The following is a 22,479-nucleotide window of genomic DNA, read 5'->3' as shown; positions in this document are numbered from 1 at the left end:
TGACTTGACTGCTTCCCACCAGGGTCTGTTACCCAGAATCCCTTGCAAACCTAAAAAATTGACAAAAAAAACACATTTTCCACACATTTCTGTGGTGGAAAGTTCCGGAATCTACGTGGATCCACAAATTTCCACCCACCACGCGTTCCCCAAAGTCTTACGAGAAAAACGGTACCTCGCTTGTGTGGGTCGACCTAGTGCCCGCGACAGGAAACGGCGCAAAACGCAACGTGGTCACACCTCAATTTCGCAGTGAAAAATGACCCTTTTTTGGCAAAATGTCTAGCTGTAGTTTTTGAACCCTAGCTCTGCGGGCACCTTGGGAAACATAGCAAACCTATACATTTTTGAAAACTAGACACCCAGGGGAATCCAGGATGGGGTGACTTGACTGCCTCCCACCAGGGTCTGTTACCCAGAATCCCTTGCAAACCTAAAAAATTGACAAAAAAAACACATTTTCCCCACATTTCTGTGGTGGAAAGTTCCGGAATCTGCGTGGATCCACAAATTTCCCCCGGGTCTCCCAATAAAAACGGTGCCTCACTCGTGTGGGAGGCCCAAGTACCCGCGACAGGCAAGGCCCCAAAACGTATTGAGGCGACATGAAAATTGCCTACCTCAAAACGACCTGGTTTTGCAAGGGGGCTCACCTGGGTTTTTGGCCCGGTGCTCGGCGGCCACCTAGGGGAACCTACCAAACCCACACATTTCTGAAAACTAGATACCCGGGGGATTCCAGGAGGGTATGGCTTGCGTGGATCCCCCAACGTTTCCTTACCCAGAATGCCCTGCAAACCTCAAATTTAGCTGAAAAAATCACCTTTTTCACACATTTTTGTGTGGGAAAGTTGTGGCATCACCGGGCTGACACAAATTTCCTACCACCCAGCATTCCCCCGGGTCTCCCGATAAAAACGGTGCCTCACTCATGTGGGAGGCCCAAGTACCCGCGACAGGCAAGGCCACAAAACGTATTGAAGCGACATGAAAATTGCCTACCTCAAAACGACCTGGTTTTGCAAGGGGGTCACCTGGGTTTTTGGCCCGGTACTCGGCGGCCACCTAGGGGAACCTACCAAACCCACACATTTCTGAAAACTAGACATCCGGGGGATTCCAGGGAGGTATGGCTTGCGTGGATCCCCCAACGTTTCCTTACCCAGAATGCCCTGCAAACCTCAAATTTAGCTGAAAAAAATCACCTTTTTCACACATTTTTGTGTGGGAAAGTTGAGGCACCACCGGGCTGACACAAATTTCCTACCACCCAGCGTTCCCCGGGTCTCCCGATAAAAACTGTGCCTCACTCGTGTGGGAGGCCCAAGTACCCGTGACAGGCAAGGCCCCAAAATGTATTGAGGCGACATGAAAATTGCCTACCTCAAAACGACCTGGTTTTGCAAGGGGGGTCACCTGGGTTTTTGGCCCGGTGCTGAGCGGCCACCTAGGGGAACCTATCAAACCCACACATTTCTGAAAACTAGACACCCGGGGGATTCCAGGGAGGTATGGCTTGCGTGGATCCCCCAACGTTTCCTCACGGGGAGAGCGCCAGCGCTTCCCCCGTGTTTGGGTGTCATGACGAGATGGTCTCGTCATGGGCACAGCGCGACGGTGCTCCATGACGAGACCATCTCGTCATGGGCACAGAAGGGGTTAAAATATATGACACATTATTTATATTTTACAAACTTAAGAAAAATTATATGTATAGTTACCAATTGTGTTTTGTAGGAAAGTTATTTTCTATTGTTTTATGGAAATTGTTTTTGCTATTAGTGATAGGTATTCTAGGCCACTTGTAGTTGGGTATAGTGTTACTTGACTTTGTAGTAATTCGTTCATTTTTTTGGTTTGTTTTGTGAGTTTAGGGCCTATTTGAGTTACAGATTGTTGCATTCTAAGTTCCTAGTAACTTTGTTCTTTTTGTAGGGCTTGGAGTAGTGTATGTAGGGTAGGTATCGCTCTTCCTGTTGTTGATTGGAATTAATTATGCCATCCTTCAACAGCATTGTTGTTTTTGGCTTGTTTGTTTAGTGTGCTCAAGTACACATTCCACAATGAAATGTGGAATTTGGGTAGTCTTCTGTGCCCTGATCTGTGGAGTCTTCCCACCCAGGTATCCTCAAAGTAATCCAATTGTGGGCTTAGTTTTTCTTCATGTCTTTTGTAGTAGGGCCATTCTATTGGGGGATTATAGTGCTCTGCTACCTCAGTTACTGGAACACAGGCCAGTGCAAATAATTTTTTAACTTGGTATGCAAAAGTACTGTCAGTTGCATACTCAACACTTAGGGGCCGATTCCGATCTCGCTCGGAAGGGCTCCGAAAGCGATCGGTCCGTAAAAAGTACGAGCCGTAGGCGTGTATACCGACCGACTCGTACAGCTGCTCGAGCGAGCAAGTACGATGGGAGAAACGGGAAATCGCTGACCGACTCGTTTCCGGGTCCGAACCGCTCCGTACCCCTCATCCGTAAGCAAACCGTGCAATGGAGGCGAATTCCAACCCAGGGTCGGACAGCCGGATCGAGCCAAAGTTACCGGCTCGCAAAACGTCCAGGAAACTGCCTTAGGGGGTCCGCGTCGGACCCCCATCACCTGCAGCCTTACGACTCGGACACAGGGGGGGACCCAAGGGTCTCCCCAACACAGGCATGTACGGTACGGATGGCACAGACGCATACCCACTGTAGGGGGCGCCCTTGTGCAAGACACACCCATTCAGTCAATGGGAGCCCATGTATGCGCGTACGACCGGCTCCCATTGACTTCTATGGGAGTCCGACTGAACCAAGTCTGGCAGCATGCTGCCGCATCGTACTCGCTCGGTCGGACTGCAGGACTCCGGCTCGGTCAGAAAAGACTCCGGATCCGGCTCGGTCGGACCAGATGTTAAAATGGCTTCTGTTGTCTGAGGTGATTAATAGCTGACTGGCACCACCTTCATGAACACCCGAGTGCAGCTGGTAATGCCGAAGGGGAGCACAGCAAACTGAAAATGATCCTGGCCTACCTTCAACCAAAAATAACTTCTTTAGGATTGCAAGACAGGTATATGGAAATATGCATCCTGATGGTCCAAGGACGCCATCCAGTCACTCAGGTCCAGAGCAGATAGGATCTGCGCCAGCATGAGCATTTTGAATTTGTCCTTCCACAGGAGTCCGAATGTCCAGAACAGACCTGAGATTTCCATTCTTGTACAGAATAAAGAAACAGCAAGAGTAACACTCTGGTGCGGGAGGAATAATCGGTGGGACAGAAATAAGGGCATAAATTGAACTATTTATTTGACCCACATATCATATATGATGGATCAACAAACTGAGAAGAAATAAGGACTCCTGCCCACTACTAGTTGGGTATGCACCACAAAGAGCAAATTAACAAGGTTTGGTGGCTGGTGTAACAGGGGAAAATTAACTGGCGGACTGTGAAAATTAACTGGCAGAATGTGCTTAACAGAAGCATCAGTCCTCTTGGAGTCCTATGTGGAGGAGTGGCTGGGAAAGAGTCTGGATTAAAATTACTGGTCAAGGCCTGTACAAATAGACTCTCTTAGGTGAGGTGCTTGGTGAGAAAATATGGGTCACCTGGCATTGGCGTATAATGTCTGGCCACCTGTTCATCACAGGTGAGGAAGAAGAAAGCTTCAAAAAAGTAGTCATCAAAATATCAGTAAGGGTATCATTAAAAGAAAGTAAGGGCTCAGTAGTTGCTGGTCAGGATGCAAAATCTCTATCTGTCTGGACCACCGCTGCAAATTAGGCATTCTCCTCCATTGCTGGTCCAAGTGGCGAGTTGAGCTCTGTCTCCTGCAAGGAGTCAGACCCACTGCCCTTCTGTAACTCTATCTATAAAGCATCATTAGTATAGTTAGGAGAGAGCAAGCCGTCCCCATCATAAGCAACATTTTGGGCTACTCTTCTTGCACTGGATCAGAGTCAGAACCAAAGATATAATGGATCCTATGCTGGTAGGTGAAATGTGGTTGAGGCACTGGGTTACAGTCAGTTTGCAAGCTTACTGGTAGTGCTTTTGTTATTTTTTAGTGTGAAATGGGTTGAGCTTGAGTCACTAGCAGATTGGGTTCGATATTGACATCGGTACTGGACATGCTATGAAAATGTTTCCTGGTCCAGTTTGGTGCCTGTGGAGGATTCTAAGGTGAGAAATCTGTGGTTAGAAATATCTATCAAAAAAGGATATACATTTACTCACAGAAATCAAGGAAGGAAGTAATTACACAAGTCAGATCAAATATTGTAGGATGAAAATGTTGCCATCTTGGTGACTCCACTTTATATATCGTGCCCAATGTGCTGTGTGTTTCTACTTGCTGGTGTTGTACCAGTCAACTTTCTAGTATTGCCTTGTTGTTGACGAATCCTGGCCAAGGAAAGCAGAGTAACTTAACTTCGGAGTGAGAGGTCAGACATTTATAATCTTATGGCAAAGAGCATATTCATTTTGCTACATTTGAGGAGACACGATTACCAGTTTGTCAGACATGTCTTAGCCTTAAAATGTTACAGCTGTGAGGAGGAAGGGAGATAATGTGGTAATGTGGGACCAGACGGGCAGGGGATAAAAGGGAAACATGGCTATATATGGGTAGTGGATAAAAAGAAAGCATGGCAAAAGAAGAGGGGAATGGAAATACTCAGATTCACCGAACAGCGCAGACGTAACATGCAAAAACACAAATTCTAGTTCTGCAGCATGGTAAGTCAAAACCTCATTAGCTACGTAGAGCAGTGAGCAGGGCATAAACATGTATAGTAACGTCTGAAGGTTGATAGAACTGCAAAATGAGTATCAGGAAAATAATAAAATGCAACTCACCACTCATGTTTTCTTATTACGTACAATAATATCTAATGTGAAATAAAGGATAAAGTGAAAAAAGGAACTTTATGGTAAACCAATTAAAAAGGGAAACAAAGGATGGCGACTAGAAAGGTCTGTGTTTCGCTGTTAATAGACAACGAATATTTCATCATATTTCTCTATCATTTGAGTAGCAGTGACACTCCACAAATCTGGCATTATTCAAGTGCAGAAAGCCACATTCTCACCTTTTCTTCTTTTCCCTCTTCTTGTTCTCCTAGAACAGCCTGGACGAGGCTGAGTGTGATCTTATACCAAAACTCAGAACCAGCTTCAATTTCTTGTGCTTCCTCTAGTAATGCTCTGGCTTGCCTGTGGTTGTGTTCATTGATGGCTAGTAGAGCAAGTAGGTACAGACACCTTGAAACAGCATATTTATCATTTAGTTCCTGGAATAGAAACGTAGGACATATTGACGTAGCATAGTCTGAAGCACTTGCAGAGATTGAATGTAAGGTCTCTTGAAAAAATACTTAACGCGCCTAAATCAATAATCTACTTTATTTTAAACAGGATGGAAAACTGTTTGATAGATAATGTGATGTAATTGGCTCAATTTGACATTTCAGAGCTGCCAGAACTGATGAGGTCTGTGTCACTCAGAAATGGTATTGTACACGTTGTAAAGAGACTTTATCACCCCAGGCATGACATAGAGAGATGGAATTTCATTTCAGGACCAGAGGCTATCATTATGCATAATACCTTTTAATGCCACTCCTGCAGCACGTTTAAAGAATCCACAACACATCAAATACTAGAATTAGAACACACAAGTCCATAAATATTCCTTCCACCGAACATTCTTCCTGATTCAATTGCTGCTCCTGTATAGGTAAGTACATCTCTCTTATCTTTCAGAGTGGGATTGTTTGAGATATTAGTATGTTTGGGATGAGATTTGATTGTATGGAGCTAGCTTCTAATTTATGAAAGTGCTCTTTTAAATTAATGTTTTAAGGGATTTTGATTCAGATCAAGTGTGAAATGGCATGATTAAAGAAATAAATAATATATATTTGTTTGAAGATTTTGACATTTTAAGAGTGTTGCCAGGATAGAATATTTGTAGAGGTTGTTGGAATTCAATTGAGTGCTAGTGTACTTTAGTTTTTTTCAAGAAATGCGAGGTTAATAACTGTTAACTGAGGGTTTGCCGGTTCTATGGTGCACGTGTTAGGCTCCCGGAAGCATTATACCTCGTGGACGCTCTTGCAACCCAATGGGAAGCGTCATTGCAGTAGATTAGTAACAGGCATTCTCCGACTTGCGGGCACTCCAGATATAGTTTGGAGTAGCCGCGCAGGGTCGAGGGGACGCATAGTTTGGTGGTAAGTCTTGCGAGAGTGAGGCAGCCATTTTGGAATGGGATGCTTCAGATTGATTAGAATGGGAGATGTGCAAGTGCGATAGACAGTTTAACGGTTTATTAAGTGTACTTATATTTAACGCTTAGGATTTCATTGTAAGGAAGATATTTTGGAGTTGTGGGAGCTTTGTTGCAGCTTTTGGTTTTTTGAAGGTATTTTGGAAAAAATTGAGAAAGGGAATAAGAGATAGAGAAAGAGCAGAATAGTGATTTTCAAGTTACTGGGAATATGGTAAACGAAGAGATAGTAAAAAAACGACTACAATATGGTATGAAAAAACATGTTAGAGAGACAATGGAAGATAGTCTGAAGAAAAGGAAAGCGGTTGAATAAGGTGAGGAGTTTTATTCCCTTTCTGAGGGATAGGGATTGAGTAGTGAAGTTGGCAAAAACATACTAAGAAGACCAGACATATTGAGGACATTAATTTGTCAAAAACAAATAAGGTTGACCTTGAAACAACTTTGAGGAAAGGTGTCCTTAGAGGCACAAATAGAACAGGTGTCTGTGGCGGCACTCATGGAAGGGATACCCTTGGTGGCACACAGGAGGAGGAGGATTTTGAGAATGATATACAAAATTCAATGTCAGGAAAAAATTGTTGGCACACAGGAGGGGAAGGATTTTGAGAATGATATACAAAATTCAATGTCTGGAAAAAATGGTAATACTTTAGAGTAATATATTTTGGACGTGCAGGAGGAGGATGAATATGAGGATTTGGAAGAAATAGAGGTGGATGTTTCTAATGAAAGTATTAGGGATCCTTTTGAAGGAGACATGTTTACCCCACATAATATTAAACATCCCTGAAGGAGAGAATGGGGGCCTATGGAGCATGTAGGGAAGTTTATTAAGATATGGATAAAGAAACCTTTGGATGTGGAAGTTCGTAGACTGATGAGGGCCGAGTGTTCAGGGCCAAGAATTGAGGAAAATGTTTGTGCTACGTCAAACTTGGACCCGGACCATATAAGTTATTTGTTTTGCTTGGGGAGAGACACAAGAAAAGGTTTGGAAAGGTACTTAAAGACATGCACGGATACATTGCTGGATGTCTTAGGACCCCAGGGAAGAATTTTAGATATGGCAGAGGAGACATATGCGAATGAAGTGCAAGTAGATTTGGATTTATTAAGGGCTGGAGCAAAAAGGCTGTGGTACTCCTAGGGAATGCAAATGCAGGTTTGTTACAAGAGAGAAGAAAGGCTATACTTATGCAAATAAACCCAAAATTGAGAGATATGGCACAGAAGGAAGGGTGAGGATACGAAAGGTTTACTGTTTGGGGAAGGGCTAGTGAAAGGAATTGGTAAATATGGCAATACATTTACTGCATTAGATAATAGACAAGTAAATATGAGAAAGGTGTTTGAAGTTTTTAGAAGGGCCAGTAGGAGGGGACCCTTTACAGGTCATGGATTGCAGAGGTCCCATTATGGAGCATAGTATAATTTACAATATGGGATGCAATACAGAGGAAGAGTCTATCAGTCAAGTATTGGATTTTACCCTAGAAGAGGAAGGACAGGAAGACAAGGCAGGAGATATTAAACAGGATGAGGTCTACTCAGTAATGGAGGACACGTTGAGTACAGGGATTATATTTGGTTTCTTCCAGAAAGGAGTAACAGGCTGTTTGAAGTATTTCAAGTAGGAATGGGAAAAGGTGACTCTGGATCCTTGGGTTCTAGACACGATTCAAGGTTATACAATAGAATAGTTAAATTGTCTGTTTCAAAAAGAAGAACAGAGAGAGAGATAAACATCTCAAAAGAACAGGAAGGAGTAAGAGATTACGAAATAGTTTCTCTGATTCAAAAGAATGCAATAGAAGAGGTGAAAGAGTCAGCAAAAGGTTTTGTGATTAATTTTTTTGGGGTGAAAAAAAAAGGACAAAAGTTAGCGTCCAGTAATAAATCTCAGGGAATTAAACAGATTTTTTGTTTACCGACACTTCAAAATGGAGAGGATTCATTATTTTAGGGATCTGCTGACGCAAAGGATTGGTTAGTAAAGTTGGATCTAAAGGATGCATATTTTACTTTTCCAATGGTAAGAAGAAGCCAAATGTTTTTACAATTCAGATGGAGGAAACATTTTTACCAATTTCTGTTTACCTTTGGGACTATCCTCAGCACCTTGGTGTTTCACAAAGGTAATGAGAGTAATGGTAACCATTTTTCAATAGAGAGTAATAAGGATGATTATCTACTTGGACGATATTCTGATATTGGCAAAAAATAAAGAGGATTTAACCCCTTCAGCGCTGCGGGAATTCCCCCGCGGTGCTGAAGGGTTCGAGCGCGGGCGGGGCCATGACGGAACGGTTCCGACATGAGCACAGCGCAACCGATGCTCATGACGGAACCGTTCCGTCATGGGCATGGAAGGGGTTAAAGAGGGAGATGCAGGAAATGGTGCACAAGTTGGAGGAGTTAGGATTTATTCTGATCAGGGAAAAGTCTATTGTGGAGCCTTTGCAAAAAATGGAGTTTTGGGGATTGGAGGTGGATACAGTAGAATGTCTTTTGTGTCTTCCAGAGAAAAAGATAAATATGATCAAGAGGGAAATTCAGCAGAGTTTCAAGAGAGAATTTGTAACGTTAAGGGTATTGGCAAGGATTATAGGGCTTTTGTCATCTTCAACTAAGGCAATTTCCCAGGGCCTCTCCATTATTGTGCTTTACAGAGATTGAAAGGAGAGGTATTATGAAGGAGATTTTCAAAATTGTTTTTTTAAACAAAGAAGCTGAGTTAATTTTCTTGTTTCTTAACTTAATTGTTTGTCCGAATTAACTTTCATGTGTGAATACTTTTATGAAAATATATAAAAATGATATACATTTGATAATCAAAAAATCATATAAATGTTTTGTCAAATAAAACGACTAAAAAGAAATTTGGTTTTGTAATGTAATATTATCTATGGGGAATGTCTATATGTGAGTAATCACCATTGTAAAATTGGAAAGGTCAGATAAGAGGTCTCTTCATATGTATTTACCCTTTTTCCCTCCTCTTAGGCCTAAAATTAATTGGGGGATACCTTTTTGTGCATATAGATCAGGAGTGGCACATTTCAGCAGGTTTGGAAGGGGAGGAAAGGTTATGCTTTCCCCCGTTTGCTGAGATACAGAGAGCACTAATGAAATTGAGACAGGAGAAGAGTCAGATGGTGCTGGTGATGCCTTTTTGGGTTTCACAGGTTTGGTTCCCTTAGGTAATGGAATTAGCATGTGCAGAACATATTTTGATACCAGCCAGAGTAGGCATTCTCTAGAACGCAGACGAGCAGGCACATCCTTTAGTATTAAGTCAGGTTTTGAACCTTCTTATTTGGAAAGTGTAAGGAGATCTGTCGGTCTCAAGGGACTTTTGGCAAGGGCTGCTAAATTAGGAACTAATACAAAGGAATTTGGAGAATATGGTCTAGTTGGTGCTTGGAAAGGAGTTTGCATCCTGTGAAGGCTCCTGTAGTGGAGGTGGTTAATTTTTTGGCGGAGAAAGTTCAAGAAGATTTGGAGTATCAAACACTGAATTGTTACAGGTCCGCAATCTCAGTGGGGCATTCTCAGTTAGAGGGCAGATCTGTAGGAAGAAATGTAATGGTATGTGGAATACATGAGGATTAGGAGACCACCAAAATCATGTTATAGTGCTGTGGGATGTTAATGCCATGATATTGTTTATTTTTGCACTGGCAAACAAATTGATATTTGGATTTAAAAAGACTATCTGAGACATTAGCATGTTTGTTATGTCTGGTTTCATGTAAAAGGGTATCTGATGTGAAGGCGTTGGAGGTAAGTAAGAAATTATTGGGACCAGACAGAGTGTACTTTGAGATTTGGAAAAGGACAAAAACCATGTCAACCTCTGTCTTTTATCCTATCTTTATGGAGGAGAAGACATTATGTGTAGTGAATTGTATGCAGGAATATGAGAACAGTGTGTTACAGCATAGAAAGGATGGAGATAGTCGATTGCTGATTTCATATGTGAAACCTTTTCCTGAAGTAAGCCCAGCTACAATTGCAAGGTGCGTCAAGAATGTGATGAGAGAGAGGGGGGTCTATTTGAACTGATTCAAATCTCACTCTGCATGGTGTCATGGCAAGTATGATGTATTTGATGGTCGTTTGGAGGAAATTTTAAAAGCGGCAGACCGGACAAATGCAGGAATTATTGCAAGGCATTATTTTAGACCCATTAGGCATGTTTCAAACATGCATAATGGTAGCCTCCGGTCTTGCAATTAAATGGCATTCTCCAAGCATAGTGTAATGAGAATCAAGATTTCATTAAAGACGTGGAGGCAAACATATGTGTTTTCGGTAGGTCAGATGGTTAGTCTCAAGATGGATCTGAAGAGGAAGGGAGTTCCATAGCTTAGCAACATTATAAGAAAAAAAACGTCCTCCACTTCTTGACTTTCTTATTTTAGGGATTGTTTACTGTCCGACCACAAAGACCTGCTTGAGCAATAGGGCAGAATAATAGAACGAATTATGGGGGGGTCCCTTGCCTGCTAATGCCTTGTGAGCAATACACAGAGCCTTAAACTTGATTCTCTCCTTTATGGGAAGCCAGTGTAGACTGGCCAGGGCAAACTTTGCCGATTGACGGTTACGGATTCTCAAGAGCAAAAGTGCTGCACAGTTCTGGACAGTCTGTAATTTTGTACTGGTAAGGCGTGGGGCTCCTAAATAAAGGCCATTGGCGTAATCAAGCCAGGAGAGGATCAATGCCTGGACCATAAGTCTTCTGGTAAGGAAAGGTAGAAGGGGAAGGACCTTTCGCACCATCCTTAGAATGGCATAGCAGCTAGCTGCCACCTTCCGTGCCTGCTCCTTAAAGTCCAGATTGCAGTCAAGCCAGATGCCCAGGCTCTTGATCTGGTCCTTGGGAAGGGGAGCAGGGCCAAGACAGATTGGCCAGAATTATCCCATATTTAAAGAAGGGGACTTGCCAAGGAACATCAGCTCCATTTTAGCCCCATTAAGTTTCAAGAAGGAGCGTTCCATCCAGATTGCCACCTTCTCCAGACACAGAGCTAAATCGGGCAGTGTATTGTCGCGATGGTTAAGAGAAACAACCAACTGTGTATCATCGGCATAGGTAACGATCTGAACTCCAAAAGGTTTGACTATCTCTGCCAAGGGGCTCATGTAGATATTAAATAAGGTGAGGCTCAGGGAGGATCCCTGTGGGACACCACATCTGAGGGCCATATGTTCGGAAAGCGTTTTGTCTTCATAGACTTGAAAGGACCTGCTCTCCAGAAAGGATTGCAGCCACTTTAACACCCCCTCGTTCACTCCCACATCCCTGAGCCTCTGAAGCAGCAACTGATGATTGACAGTGTCAAAGGCTGCACTGAGATATAAAAGAATGATAGCAGCGAAGCCTCCGTCATCTAACATTTTCCTGGATTCTTCTACCACTGCCAGGAGGGTGGACTCGGTACCTTGTTGGGGTCTGAATCCGGTTTGTGAGAGATGAAGGCAATTGTGGCTCTCCAAAAATACAGGGAGAGCTTACTAAACATGCTTCTCAGCAATCTTGCTGATCCCTGGCAGTAGTGAAATAGGACGGTAATTTCCCCACACCTCTGCATCCAAATTGGTTTTTTTTAACAGTGCTTTAACCATCGTACGTTTCTAAGGGGTGGGGGGACAAGTCCTGTCAACAATGAGGCATTAATCAATTCCAGAATAACTGGAGCCACTGTATCAAAGATTTGATTTAAAATGGTCAGAGGAACTAGATCTGTGGGGGAGCTGGATTTTAGTCGGTCAAGAATACCTTGCAGGAAATTCCTCTAGGTAACCTTCTAAAATTTGCAGCCCAATATCCATTGGAGATAAATTTAGTTGGGCTGCCGCCTGAGGGAAGAAGCTGTAAACATCTTTTATTTTATTGAGAAAAAACTCTGCCAGTCGATTACAGCGAGATGAGTCATCATCAGACACGGCAGGTGGGGCGGGCAGTTTAAGGAGAGCTTTTACAATGCGAAAAATTTTGCACGGGAGTTGGATGCCAATGTTATTCTCTCTTCATAATAATGGGCATCAGCAGATTTAATTTCATCATAATTCAAAATGAGGAAGAATATTAAGAATAAGATACAGTTCTCTGCATTAAAAGAGGAAGAATGTTCGGTAGAAGGAATATTTATGGACTTGTGTGTTCTAATTTTAGTGTTTGATGTGTTGTGGATTCTTTAAAGGTGCTGCAGGAGGCATTCAAAGTTGTTATGCATAATGTTAGTGTTAGAATCCGGGTTCTCTGGTTGGCACAGGTAGGTACTTGTGACAAGCAGGGAACCTTTCCTCTAGTCAGGGTAAGGGGTTACACTCCTAAAACAACCCCTGCTCACCCTCTAGGTAGCTTGGCGCGAGCAGACAAGGCTTATCTCAGAGCGTTATAGGTTAAGCATTTGTGAACACATACAGTAACCAAGTGACAACACTACAAATGGACACCACACAGGTTTTTATATTAAAAATAAGGATTCTTTATATAGAGTTACCACAAGACCATTAAACGACAAAAATACACAATACTGTTACTTAGATGGTAGAAGTTTGCTTAGTTCTCTTAAGTTCTTAAATGCGATACTTTAAGTCAATGTACCTTAGATGCAACACGCAGGGCAACGAAAGTGTTGCAACGATGCTGATGCGATGAAGTTTGTGGTGCAAAGAAATAAAGACGTGAAGATCTTCCAGATGCGTTACGCTTCTCCGATGTTGCGAGAAGACTCGCCTCGATGCGTCGGCTGCAGCGGCGTCACCCCTTTACGCGATGCGACGACAGCGGCATTGGCAGCAGCACTCTTCTCCGACGTCTGCGAGACGCTTCCGCTCGATGCGATGCTGCAGCGGCGTCACCCCTTTACGCGATGCGACGACAGCAGCTCCGATGGCGGCACGCTTCTCCGTGGATGCGAGGCGCGTTTCTTGATGCGGTGCAATGCGACAACTACGATGGCTGCGATAGCGACACGCTTCTTCCTCGAAGCGAGATTCTTCTCTTGATGCGGTGCAATGCGTCAGCTACGATGGCTGCGATGGCGACACTCTTCTTCGGTGTTGCGAGACACTTCCGGAATGACGCGAGACGCTTCCGCTCGATGCGATGCTGCAGCGGCGACACCCTTTGCGAGATGCGACGACAACAGCTCCGACGGCAGCACGCTTCTCCTTCTCGAGTCGCGCTTTCAGCTCCTTGCAACACGCAGTCCCTCAGAAGGCCCAACAACAGCAGCAGGCACTTCCAAAAGACTCTGGGGAGCTGGGGGTGAAGTCTACTGGTCCTGGGACTTCGTTCAGGGGGCAAGCTCAGCACAAGCCCTTGGAGATCTTTTAAGCACAAGTTGAATCAAAGTCTTTGTAGTCTTTTTCCTCTCCTTTCAGCAGCAAGGCAACCACTGCAGGCCAATCCCCCAGTTCAGGGACAGTACTCCTCCTTACAGCTTTCCCAGATCCTTCTCCTCAGGCAGAGGTTCTTCTTGTCAAGCAGGATCTAATTTCTTGGGAGCAGGGTCCCAATACTTATACCCCTAATTCCTTTGTTCCTCTGGGGCAGGGGGGCCTTTACCCAGTCCAAACCAGTTCCTGAGCACTTTGTTGACATGACTCTGCCTTTCTATTCAGGGTGCAGGGCAGAGACATCAGCCGCTCCACAGGAGGTGGAGCCAGCATTGTGGTGGCAGAGCACAGCCCTATTCAGAGTCCAGGTGCACTCCTCCCACCCATCTGGATGTCAATCTCTCTATTCAGCACTAGGCTACCTAGCCCTGCCCCTCTGGGTTTCCCCAGCCCTGTCACTCACACAAACCAGACAGGCAGATACACATCATAGCAGAGGCGGACTGAAATGGTTAGGCAAGCAAATACCAACTTTCTAAAAGTGGTATTTGCAAACACAGAATATTAAAATAAACTTTACTAAAAGATGTATTTTATTATTCTGAGTTCAGGCATATTAAACTCGATTTTCTACCATGTTTCCTGGGTCTGTTAGGATCATAGGATGTAATAATTCTAACAGCCCATTCTGGCCTATGGAGAACAGGTAGCCTTACAATAGTGAAAAACGAAAATGGCTGTAACTCACTATTAGGACATGCCACACACATCAGGGCTTGTCCTACCTTATGCTTACAATGCACCCTGCCCTTGGGCCTACCATAGGGGTGACTAATATGAAGTTAAGGGAAGGTTTAGGGACTGGGAAGTGGGTGCACTTGCCCAGTCAGCATGACAATACCAGACTGCACGCAGGTTCTGCAATGGCAGACCTTAGACACATTTTACTAGGTCGCTTCTGTGGGTGGCACAACCAGTGCTGCAAACTCACCAGCAGCATTTGTATTTACAAGCCCTGGGCACTCCTGGTGCACTTTACTGGGGTCTGACAGTAAACCAAATATGCCAATCATGGAATCCAACCAACATATACATTTTAAATAGGGAGCACTTGCACTGTGGCACTGGTTGGCAGTGGCACAGTGCTCTGAGCAGCCAACACCATAAAAACACGAGGCACAGCGACAAAAAGTGGAAGGGAGACTCACGCCAAGGTGCCATGTCTAACACGTGTCCCCTCCAGCTGAAAAGTGGGGAGAACTACCCTACCCCAGGGAGTTCCTCATCACTAAGGCGGAAAAATCTGGACAGACTGTCAGCATTGGCGTGATCTGTACCAGGGCGATGTTCCACCATGAAATCCATACCCTGTAGGGAAATGGACCACCTCAACAGCTTTGGATTCTCACCCCTCATATGCATCAACCATCTGAGGGGCCTGTGGTCTGTCTGAACCCGGAAGTGAGACCCAAACAGGTAGGGTCTTAGCTTCTTCAGCGCCCAGACCACAGCAAATGCCTCACGCTCAATAGCACTCCATCTCTGTTCCCGTGGTAGTAACCTCCTGCTAATAAAGGCTACAGGTTGATCTAGGCCCTCTTCATTAATCTGTGAAAGAACAGCCCCCACACCATGCTCTGAAGCGTCTGTTTGAACGATAAACTCTTTGGAGAAGTTGGGAGCCAAAAGCACGGGCGCCGTGCACATAGCAGCTTTCAGGGCCTCAAAAGATTTCTGACAGGTGTCAGTCCAAATCACATTCCTGGGCTGCTTCCTTGAAGTCAGCGCTGTCAAGGGGGCAACCATGTTGCCATACCACTTGACAAACCTCCTGTAGTACCCAGTGAGACCTAGGAAGGCTCTCACCTCTGTCTGGGTTTTGGGCGACTCCCAATTTAGGATGGTTTCTATCTTGGGTTGAAGGGGTGCCACCTGGCCACTCCCAACTTGGTGCCCCAAGTACACCACTGAACCCTGCCCGATCTGGCACTTACTCGCCTTGATCGTGAGGCCTGCCCACCGCAGCGCCATCAACACTTCCCAGAGGGGGCGTAGGTGTTCCTCCCACGTGGAGCTGAACACTGCGATGTCATCCAGGTAGGCTGCACTGAACGAATCCAGCCCAACCAACACCTGGTTGACCAACCTCTGGAAGGTGGCAGGGGCATTCTTCATCCCAAAGGGCATAACCCGGAACTGGTAATGCCCATCAGGGGTGGAAAATGCTGACCTCTCTTTGGCCCCATCGGTCAAGGCGATCTGCCAATACCCAGACGTTAAATCAAACGTGCTGAGGTAGTTGGCAGCCCCTAGCCGATCTATGAGCTCATCAGCTCTGGGGATGGGGTGTGCGTCAGTCCTGGTGACCGAATTGAGTCCTCTGTAGTCCACACAGAACCGGAGTTCGGGTGTGGCTCCCGACGCTGCAGCCTTTGGGACCAAGACCACTGGCTGGCCCAAGGACTGCTTGAGGACTCAATAACCCCAAGGGCAAACATCTTGGAGACCTCCTCCTTGATGCAGGCCCTTACCCTGTCAGTCACCCTGTAGGCCTTGTGCCGCACAGGTGTACTATCCCCAGTGTCCACATCATGGACACACCAATCCGTGACACCGGGAATCAGGGAAAACAGGTCAGAGAATTGTCCCAGTAACTGGTGACAATCATTCTGTTGCTCAGGGGTCAGGGTGGAAGAGAGGATGACACCATCCACTGACCCATCTTGCTCCTTGGCTGACAGGAGGTCAGGAAGAGGCTCGGTCTCCTCCTCCATCCCAGCATCTACCGCTAAGAGCATGCCCACTTGGGACCTCTCCAAGTGGGGTTTGAGGCGGTTGACATGAAGGACCCTCAAGGGGTTCCTTGGAAACCGCAAGTTCACCAAATAGGTGACAGGGCTCTTGCGCTCCACAACCTCAAAGGGACCGGTCCACTTATCCTGGAGCGCACAGGGCTCCACTGGGACCAAGACCCATACCTTCTGTCCAGGCTGAAGCTCTACCAGAGTGGAATTCTGGTCGTACCACCGCTTCATCTCCTCCTGGCTGGCTTCCAGGTTTGCCTCAGCAAGTTCCCTGAAACGCCTAGTCTGGTTTCTGAAGGCCAGCATGTAGCTATATACATTCTGGGGAGCTTTCCTGGGAGATTGCTCCCAGCCTTCCTTGACCAGACTTAGAGGTCCTCTCACTGGGTGTCCGTACAGAAGCTCAAAGGGGCTGAACCCTAGAGACTTCTGTGGCACCTCTCTGTAAGCAAAGAGAAAGCATGGTAAGAGGACGTCCCATTTACGCCTCATGGGTTCCTCAAGACCCATTATCATGCCCTTTAGGGTTCGGTTGAATCTTTCAACCAACCCGTTTCCTTGGGGGTGGTAAGGTGTGGTGAACTTGTAGGTTACACCACACTCTTGCCAAAGGGATTTCATATATTTGAATATGAAATTAGTACCTTGGTCAGACACCACCTCTAGAGGGAATCCCACTCGGGAGAAAATTCCCATCAGTGCACGTCCCACCATGGGGGCCGTCACTGTCCTCAGAGGGATGGCTTCCGGGTACCGGGTGGCATGGTCCACCAGGATGAACCTATTGCCCATCGCTGTCCTGGGGTCCACTGGCCCTACAATGTCAATGCCCACTCGCTGGAATGGGGTACCAACCACAGGGAATGGCTGGAGTGGAGCCTTCTGCTTCCTTCCACTCTTCCCACTTGCCTGGCAAGTCTGGCAGGTCCTGCAGTGAGTGTCCGAACTACTGCGCATTTGGGGCCAAAAGAAGTGGGTGACAAGCCTTTCAAAGGTCTTGTCCTGCCCCAAATGTCCTGCTAATGGCACATCGTGAGCCAGCCCCAGTAGGAAGGCTCTGAAGCTCTGGGGTACCACCAGCACACGGGCTGACCCAGGCTCAGCAACCTTAGGCTCAGAATACAGGAGGTCGTTCTCCCAGTAAATGAAATGTGTTCCAGACTGATCACCGTTGGCCTGGTCTGCAGCCGCATACCCACAAGAGAAGGGCATTCTTTCTGCTCCCTGCAGAATTCCTCTCTGGAGGGTCCTCCTTCTTGCTGCCAATGGGTCAGCTCAGGCAGGTCCCCCAGTTCAGCTATGTGTTCCCCTGTAGGTTTCAGGGCATCCCCCTCAAGGTCTGCTTCCTCCTGGACCGTGGGGACTTCGGGGGCCGGTTTCCCACGCCCCCTACCTCTTCTCCCCAAGGCCGGTTCCTGGGCCTCCCTCTCAGGCTCCAGGTCCTCTTGAGCACCTCTACTCGCTGTCATGGAACGTGTGGTGACACACGCCCAATCTGGCATACCCAACATCTCCAGGTGAGCACTCCTCTCCACCTTAGCCCAAGGTGAGCTCTCCAGATCGTTCCCTAACAGACAGTCTACAGGCATGGCGGGCCTCACAGCTACCTGAAGAGTACCAGAGACCCCCCTCCACTCAAAGGGAACCTGAACCACCGTGCAGTGACTCTCGGTGTTGTCGGCGGCAAAAACGGGATAGAATGCTCCTGGGACAACCTGCTCCTGAGACACCAGGTGGCGCTTGACAGCCGTCACACTGGCTCCTGTGTCTCTGAGAGCTTCCACCCTATGGCCATTTATGGTCACCCACTGCCTGTATTTTTTAGTGTTCTCAGGCAGCTGGGTTTTGGGGACCATTTCATGGTCTCCTAATGAGACCAGGGACATTTCTACTGAACCCCACCCACCTTGGACACCCATCTCTCCACCCAGGCTACACTAGCCGTCTGCCGGGGGGTTGCATCAGGGGTGCTGGTTTACCAAACTGGCGACACTTGGGATCATTGGCAAAATGACCCAGCTCACCACATCTGTAACAGGTTGGGGGCCCTCGTTGAACAGGGGTACCTGTCAGGGCCCCAGTCAGTTTCTGGGGTGGGGGAGGCTGAGAACCTTTCCCTTGGTTCCCTTGGGGATTACTTTGGGGCCTCCTCTGGAACTCCCTCTGTTTACCCTTGTCCCCCCCGCTCTTCTGCTGGGGACCCTGCCCACCTTTGGCGGAGTCTCCCACGGGACCCTTGTGGACCCTGGTACTGACCCAGCGGTCCGCCTCCTCAGCAAGCTTCCTAGGGTTAGTCAGCCTACTATCAATCAGGTGCTGGCGTAGCTCAGGAAAACAATTACTGGACAAGTGCCCCCATGCCATTAAATCAAGAAGCCCTTGAAAATTATCAACCTTGCTCTTGCTACCCTTCACCCAACCATCCAGTGCTCTGCAAAAAAGTCACATACTCCACATACGTACTATTGGGAATCTTAGTGCAACCCCTGAACCTCTGTCTATACATTTCAGGGTTTAACCCATACCTAGCCATTAAGGCATCCTTCATATGGGGGTAAGAGTTATACACATCTGAGGGCAAATCTAGCAGTGTGTCCCGCCCTTCACTCAAGAACCGCCCCCACAACCCCGCTCCCCAATCCTTCTCAGGGACCCGGTGGGAGGACATGGCTACCTCGTAGGCTTTGAACCACTGCCCTATGTCATCATTTTTAAAGAATTCTTTCACTACATCTTTGGGTATGTACACTCTGGACTCTACCTGCACTGGGGGTGTGCTGCCACCAGAGGGAGTGCTTCCCAAGCCCTGGGCTTTCAACTCCAGCTCCCTCATTTTCATGTCATGCTCCGTTTGGATTTTTTTCTCTTCCATTTCCAGCCTTTTTTGTTCCATTGCCAGTTGTGCATTTAGTTTGGCCATCTCTATTTCATGAGCTCTGGTTTCCGTCCTGTCTACCAACTCCTCTGGAGATAAACTTTTACTAGAAACACTGCTATCTGCAGGGGAAGGGGATCTCCTTCCTCTTGGACCCACTGGCCCATCCAGCTGCTCATCTGCATTCTCATCATCAGTGGCATTCCTTGCTTCTACCCAGGCCCTCAGCGCCTTGTTTTTACATCCAGTTGTAGAAACATTAAATTCCTGCAGAAGAATTTCAGCTGCTTTGCAGTGTAGTTATCCAATTTCTCTTCTTCCCATTCAAATTCAGTATTGACAGAGACTATGGATGCTGCTTTCTCCACCATGGATAAGCTTGGCTCAAATAGACAGTCCCAAAAGAAATCTACCAACAAGTATTGGTTGCGTTTAAGGTCTGCACTCACTAAGTAGTGTTCACCAATTACTGTACATGAGTCACAAATGCAAGTCCAGGATCCTCACTCCTGACCACCAATGTTAGAATCCGGGTTCTCTGGTTGGCACAGGTAGGTACTTGTGACAAGCAGGGAACCTTTCCTCTAGTCAGGGTAAGGGGTTACACTCCTAAAACAACCCCTGCTCACCCTCTAGGTAGCTTGGCGCGAGCAGACAAGGCTTATTTCAGAGCGTTATAGGTTAAGCATTTGTGAGCACATACAGTAACCAAGTGACAACACTACAAATGGACACCACACAGGTTTTTATATTAAAAATAAGGATTCTTTATTTAGAGTTACCACAAGACCATTAAACGACAAAAATACACAATACTGTTACTTAGATGGTAGAAGTTTGCTTAGTTCTCTTAAGTTCTTAAATGTGACACTTTAAGTCAATGTACCTTAGATGCGACACGCACGGCAACGAAAGTGTTGCAACGATGCTGATGCGATGAAGTTTTTGGTGCAAAGAAATAAAGACGTGAAGATCTTCCAGATGCGTTACGCTATTCCGGTGTTGCGAGAAGAGTCGTCTCGATGCGTCGCCAGCAGCGGCGTCACCCCTTTACACGATGCGACGACAGCGGCCTTGGCAGCGGCACTCTTCTCCGACGTTTGCGTGACGCTTCCGCTCGATGCGAAGCTGCAGCGGCGTCACCCCTTTACGCGATGCGACGACAGTAGCTCCGACAGCAGCACGCTTCTCCGTGGATGCAAGGCGCGTTTCTTGATGCAGTGCAATCCGACAACTATGATGGCGACACGCTTCTTCCTCGATGCGAGATTCTTCTCTTGATGCGGTGCAATGCGTCAGCTACGATGGCTGCGATGGCGACACGCTTCTTTGGCTTTGCGAGACACTTCCAGAATGATGCGAGACGCTTCCGCTCGATGCGATGCTGCAGCGGCGACACCCTTTGCGAGATGCGACGACAGCAGCTCCGACAGCGGCACGCTTCTCCGTGGATGCAAGGCGCGTCTCTTGATGCACTGCAATCCGACAACTACGATGGCTGCTATGGCGACACGCTTCTTCCTCGATGCGAGATTCTTCTCTTGATGCGGTGCAATGCGTCAGCTACGATGGCTGCGATGGCGACACGCTTCTTCGGCGTTGAGAGACACTTCCGGGATGATGCGAGACGCTTCCGCTCGATGCGATGCTGCAGCGGCGACACCCTTTGCGAGATGCGACGACAACAGCTCCGACGGTGGCACGCTTCTCCTTCTCGAGTCGCGCTTCCAGCTCCTTGCGACATGCAGTCCCTCAGAAGGCCCAACAACAGCAGCAGGCCCTTCCAAAAGACTCTGGGGAGCTGGGGGTGAAGTCCACTGGTCCTGGGACTTCGTTCAGGGGGCAAGCTCAGCACAAGCCCTTGGAGATCTTTTAAGCACAAGTTGAAATAAAGTCTTTGTAGTCTTTTTCCTCTCCTTTCAGCAGCTAGGCAACCACTGCAGGCCAATCCCCCAGGTCAGGGACAGTACTCCTCCTTACAGCTTTCCCAGTTCCTTCTCCTCAGGCAGAGGTTCTTCTTGTCAAGCAGGATCTAATTTCTTGGGAGCAGGGTCCCAATACTTATACCCCTAATTCCTTTGTTCCTCTGGGGTAGGGGGCCTTTGCCCAGTCCAAAACAGTAACTGAGCACTTTGTTGACATGACTCTGCCTTTCTATTCAGGGTGCAGGGCAGAGACATCAGCCGCTCCACAGGAGGTGGAGCCAGCATTGTGGTGGCAGAGCACAGCCCTATTCAGAGTCCAGGTGCACTTCTCCCAGCCATCTGGATGTCAATCTCTCTATTCACCACCAGGCTACCTAGCCCTGCCCCTCTGGGTTTCCCCAGCCCTGTCACTCACACAAACCAGACAGGCAGATACACATCATAGCAGAGGCGGGCTGAAATGGTTTGGCAAGCAAATACCAACTTTCTAAAAGTGGTATTTGCAAACACAGAATATTAAAATAAACTTTACTAAAAGATGTATTTTATTATTCTGAGTTCAGGCATACTAAACTCGATTTTCTACCATGTTTCCTGGGTCTGTTAGGATCATAGGATGTAACAATTCTAACAGCCCATGCTGGCCTATGGAGAACAGGTAGCCTTACAATAGTGAAAAACGAAAATGGCTGTAATTCACTATTAGGACATGCCACACACATCAGGGCTTGTCCTACCTTATGCTTACAATGCACCCTGCCCTTGGGCCTACCATAGGGGTGACTAATATGAAGTTAAGGGAAGGTTTAGGGACTGGGAAGTGGGTGCACTTGCCCAGTCAGCATGACAGTACCAGACTGCACGCAGGTTCTGCAATGGCAGACCTTAGACACATTTTACTAGGCCGCTTCTGTGGGTGGCACAACCAGTGCTGCAAACCCACCAGCAGCATTTGTATTTACAAGCCCTGGGCACTCCTGGTGCACTTTACTGGGGTCTGACAGTAAACCAAATAAGCCAATCATGGAATCCAACCAACATATACATTTTAAATAGGGAGCACTTGTACTGTGGCACTGGTTGGCAGTGGCACAGTGCTCTGAGCGGCCAACACCATAAAAACACGAGGCACAGCGACAAAAAGTGGAAGGGAGACTCACGCCAAGGTGCCAGGTCTAATAGTTAGCCTCTGCGTCTTTAATGAAATATTGATTCTAATTACACTATGCTTGGA

The 22,479-nt window shown here is 46.8% G+C and overlaps 1 protein-coding gene across 1 annotated transcript in view; it reads right to left on the bottom strand.

The window, feature by feature from the left end:
• CFAP46 (cilia and flagella associated protein 46) overlaps window positions 1–22,479 on the bottom strand; it is a 1,240,276-nt gene that overhangs the window by 506,373 nt on the left and 711,424 nt on the right. The window contains exon 38 of the mRNA XM_085606190.1: window positions 5,084–5,284. Within this exon, the coding sequence (XP_085462316.1) occupies window positions 5,084–5,284 (201 nt within the window). The remainder of the gene's footprint in view (window positions 1–5,083; window positions 5,285–22,479) is intronic.

The sequence above is a fragment of the Triturus cristatus genome, chromosome 1_2 (assembly GCF_964204655.1).
Source record: "Triturus cristatus chromosome 1_2, aTriCri1.1, whole genome shotgun sequence".
Taxonomy (NCBI): domain Eukaryota; kingdom Metazoa; phylum Chordata; class Amphibia; order Caudata; family Salamandridae; genus Triturus; species Triturus cristatus.
This window is presented reverse-complemented; position numbering and strand designations above follow the sequence as displayed.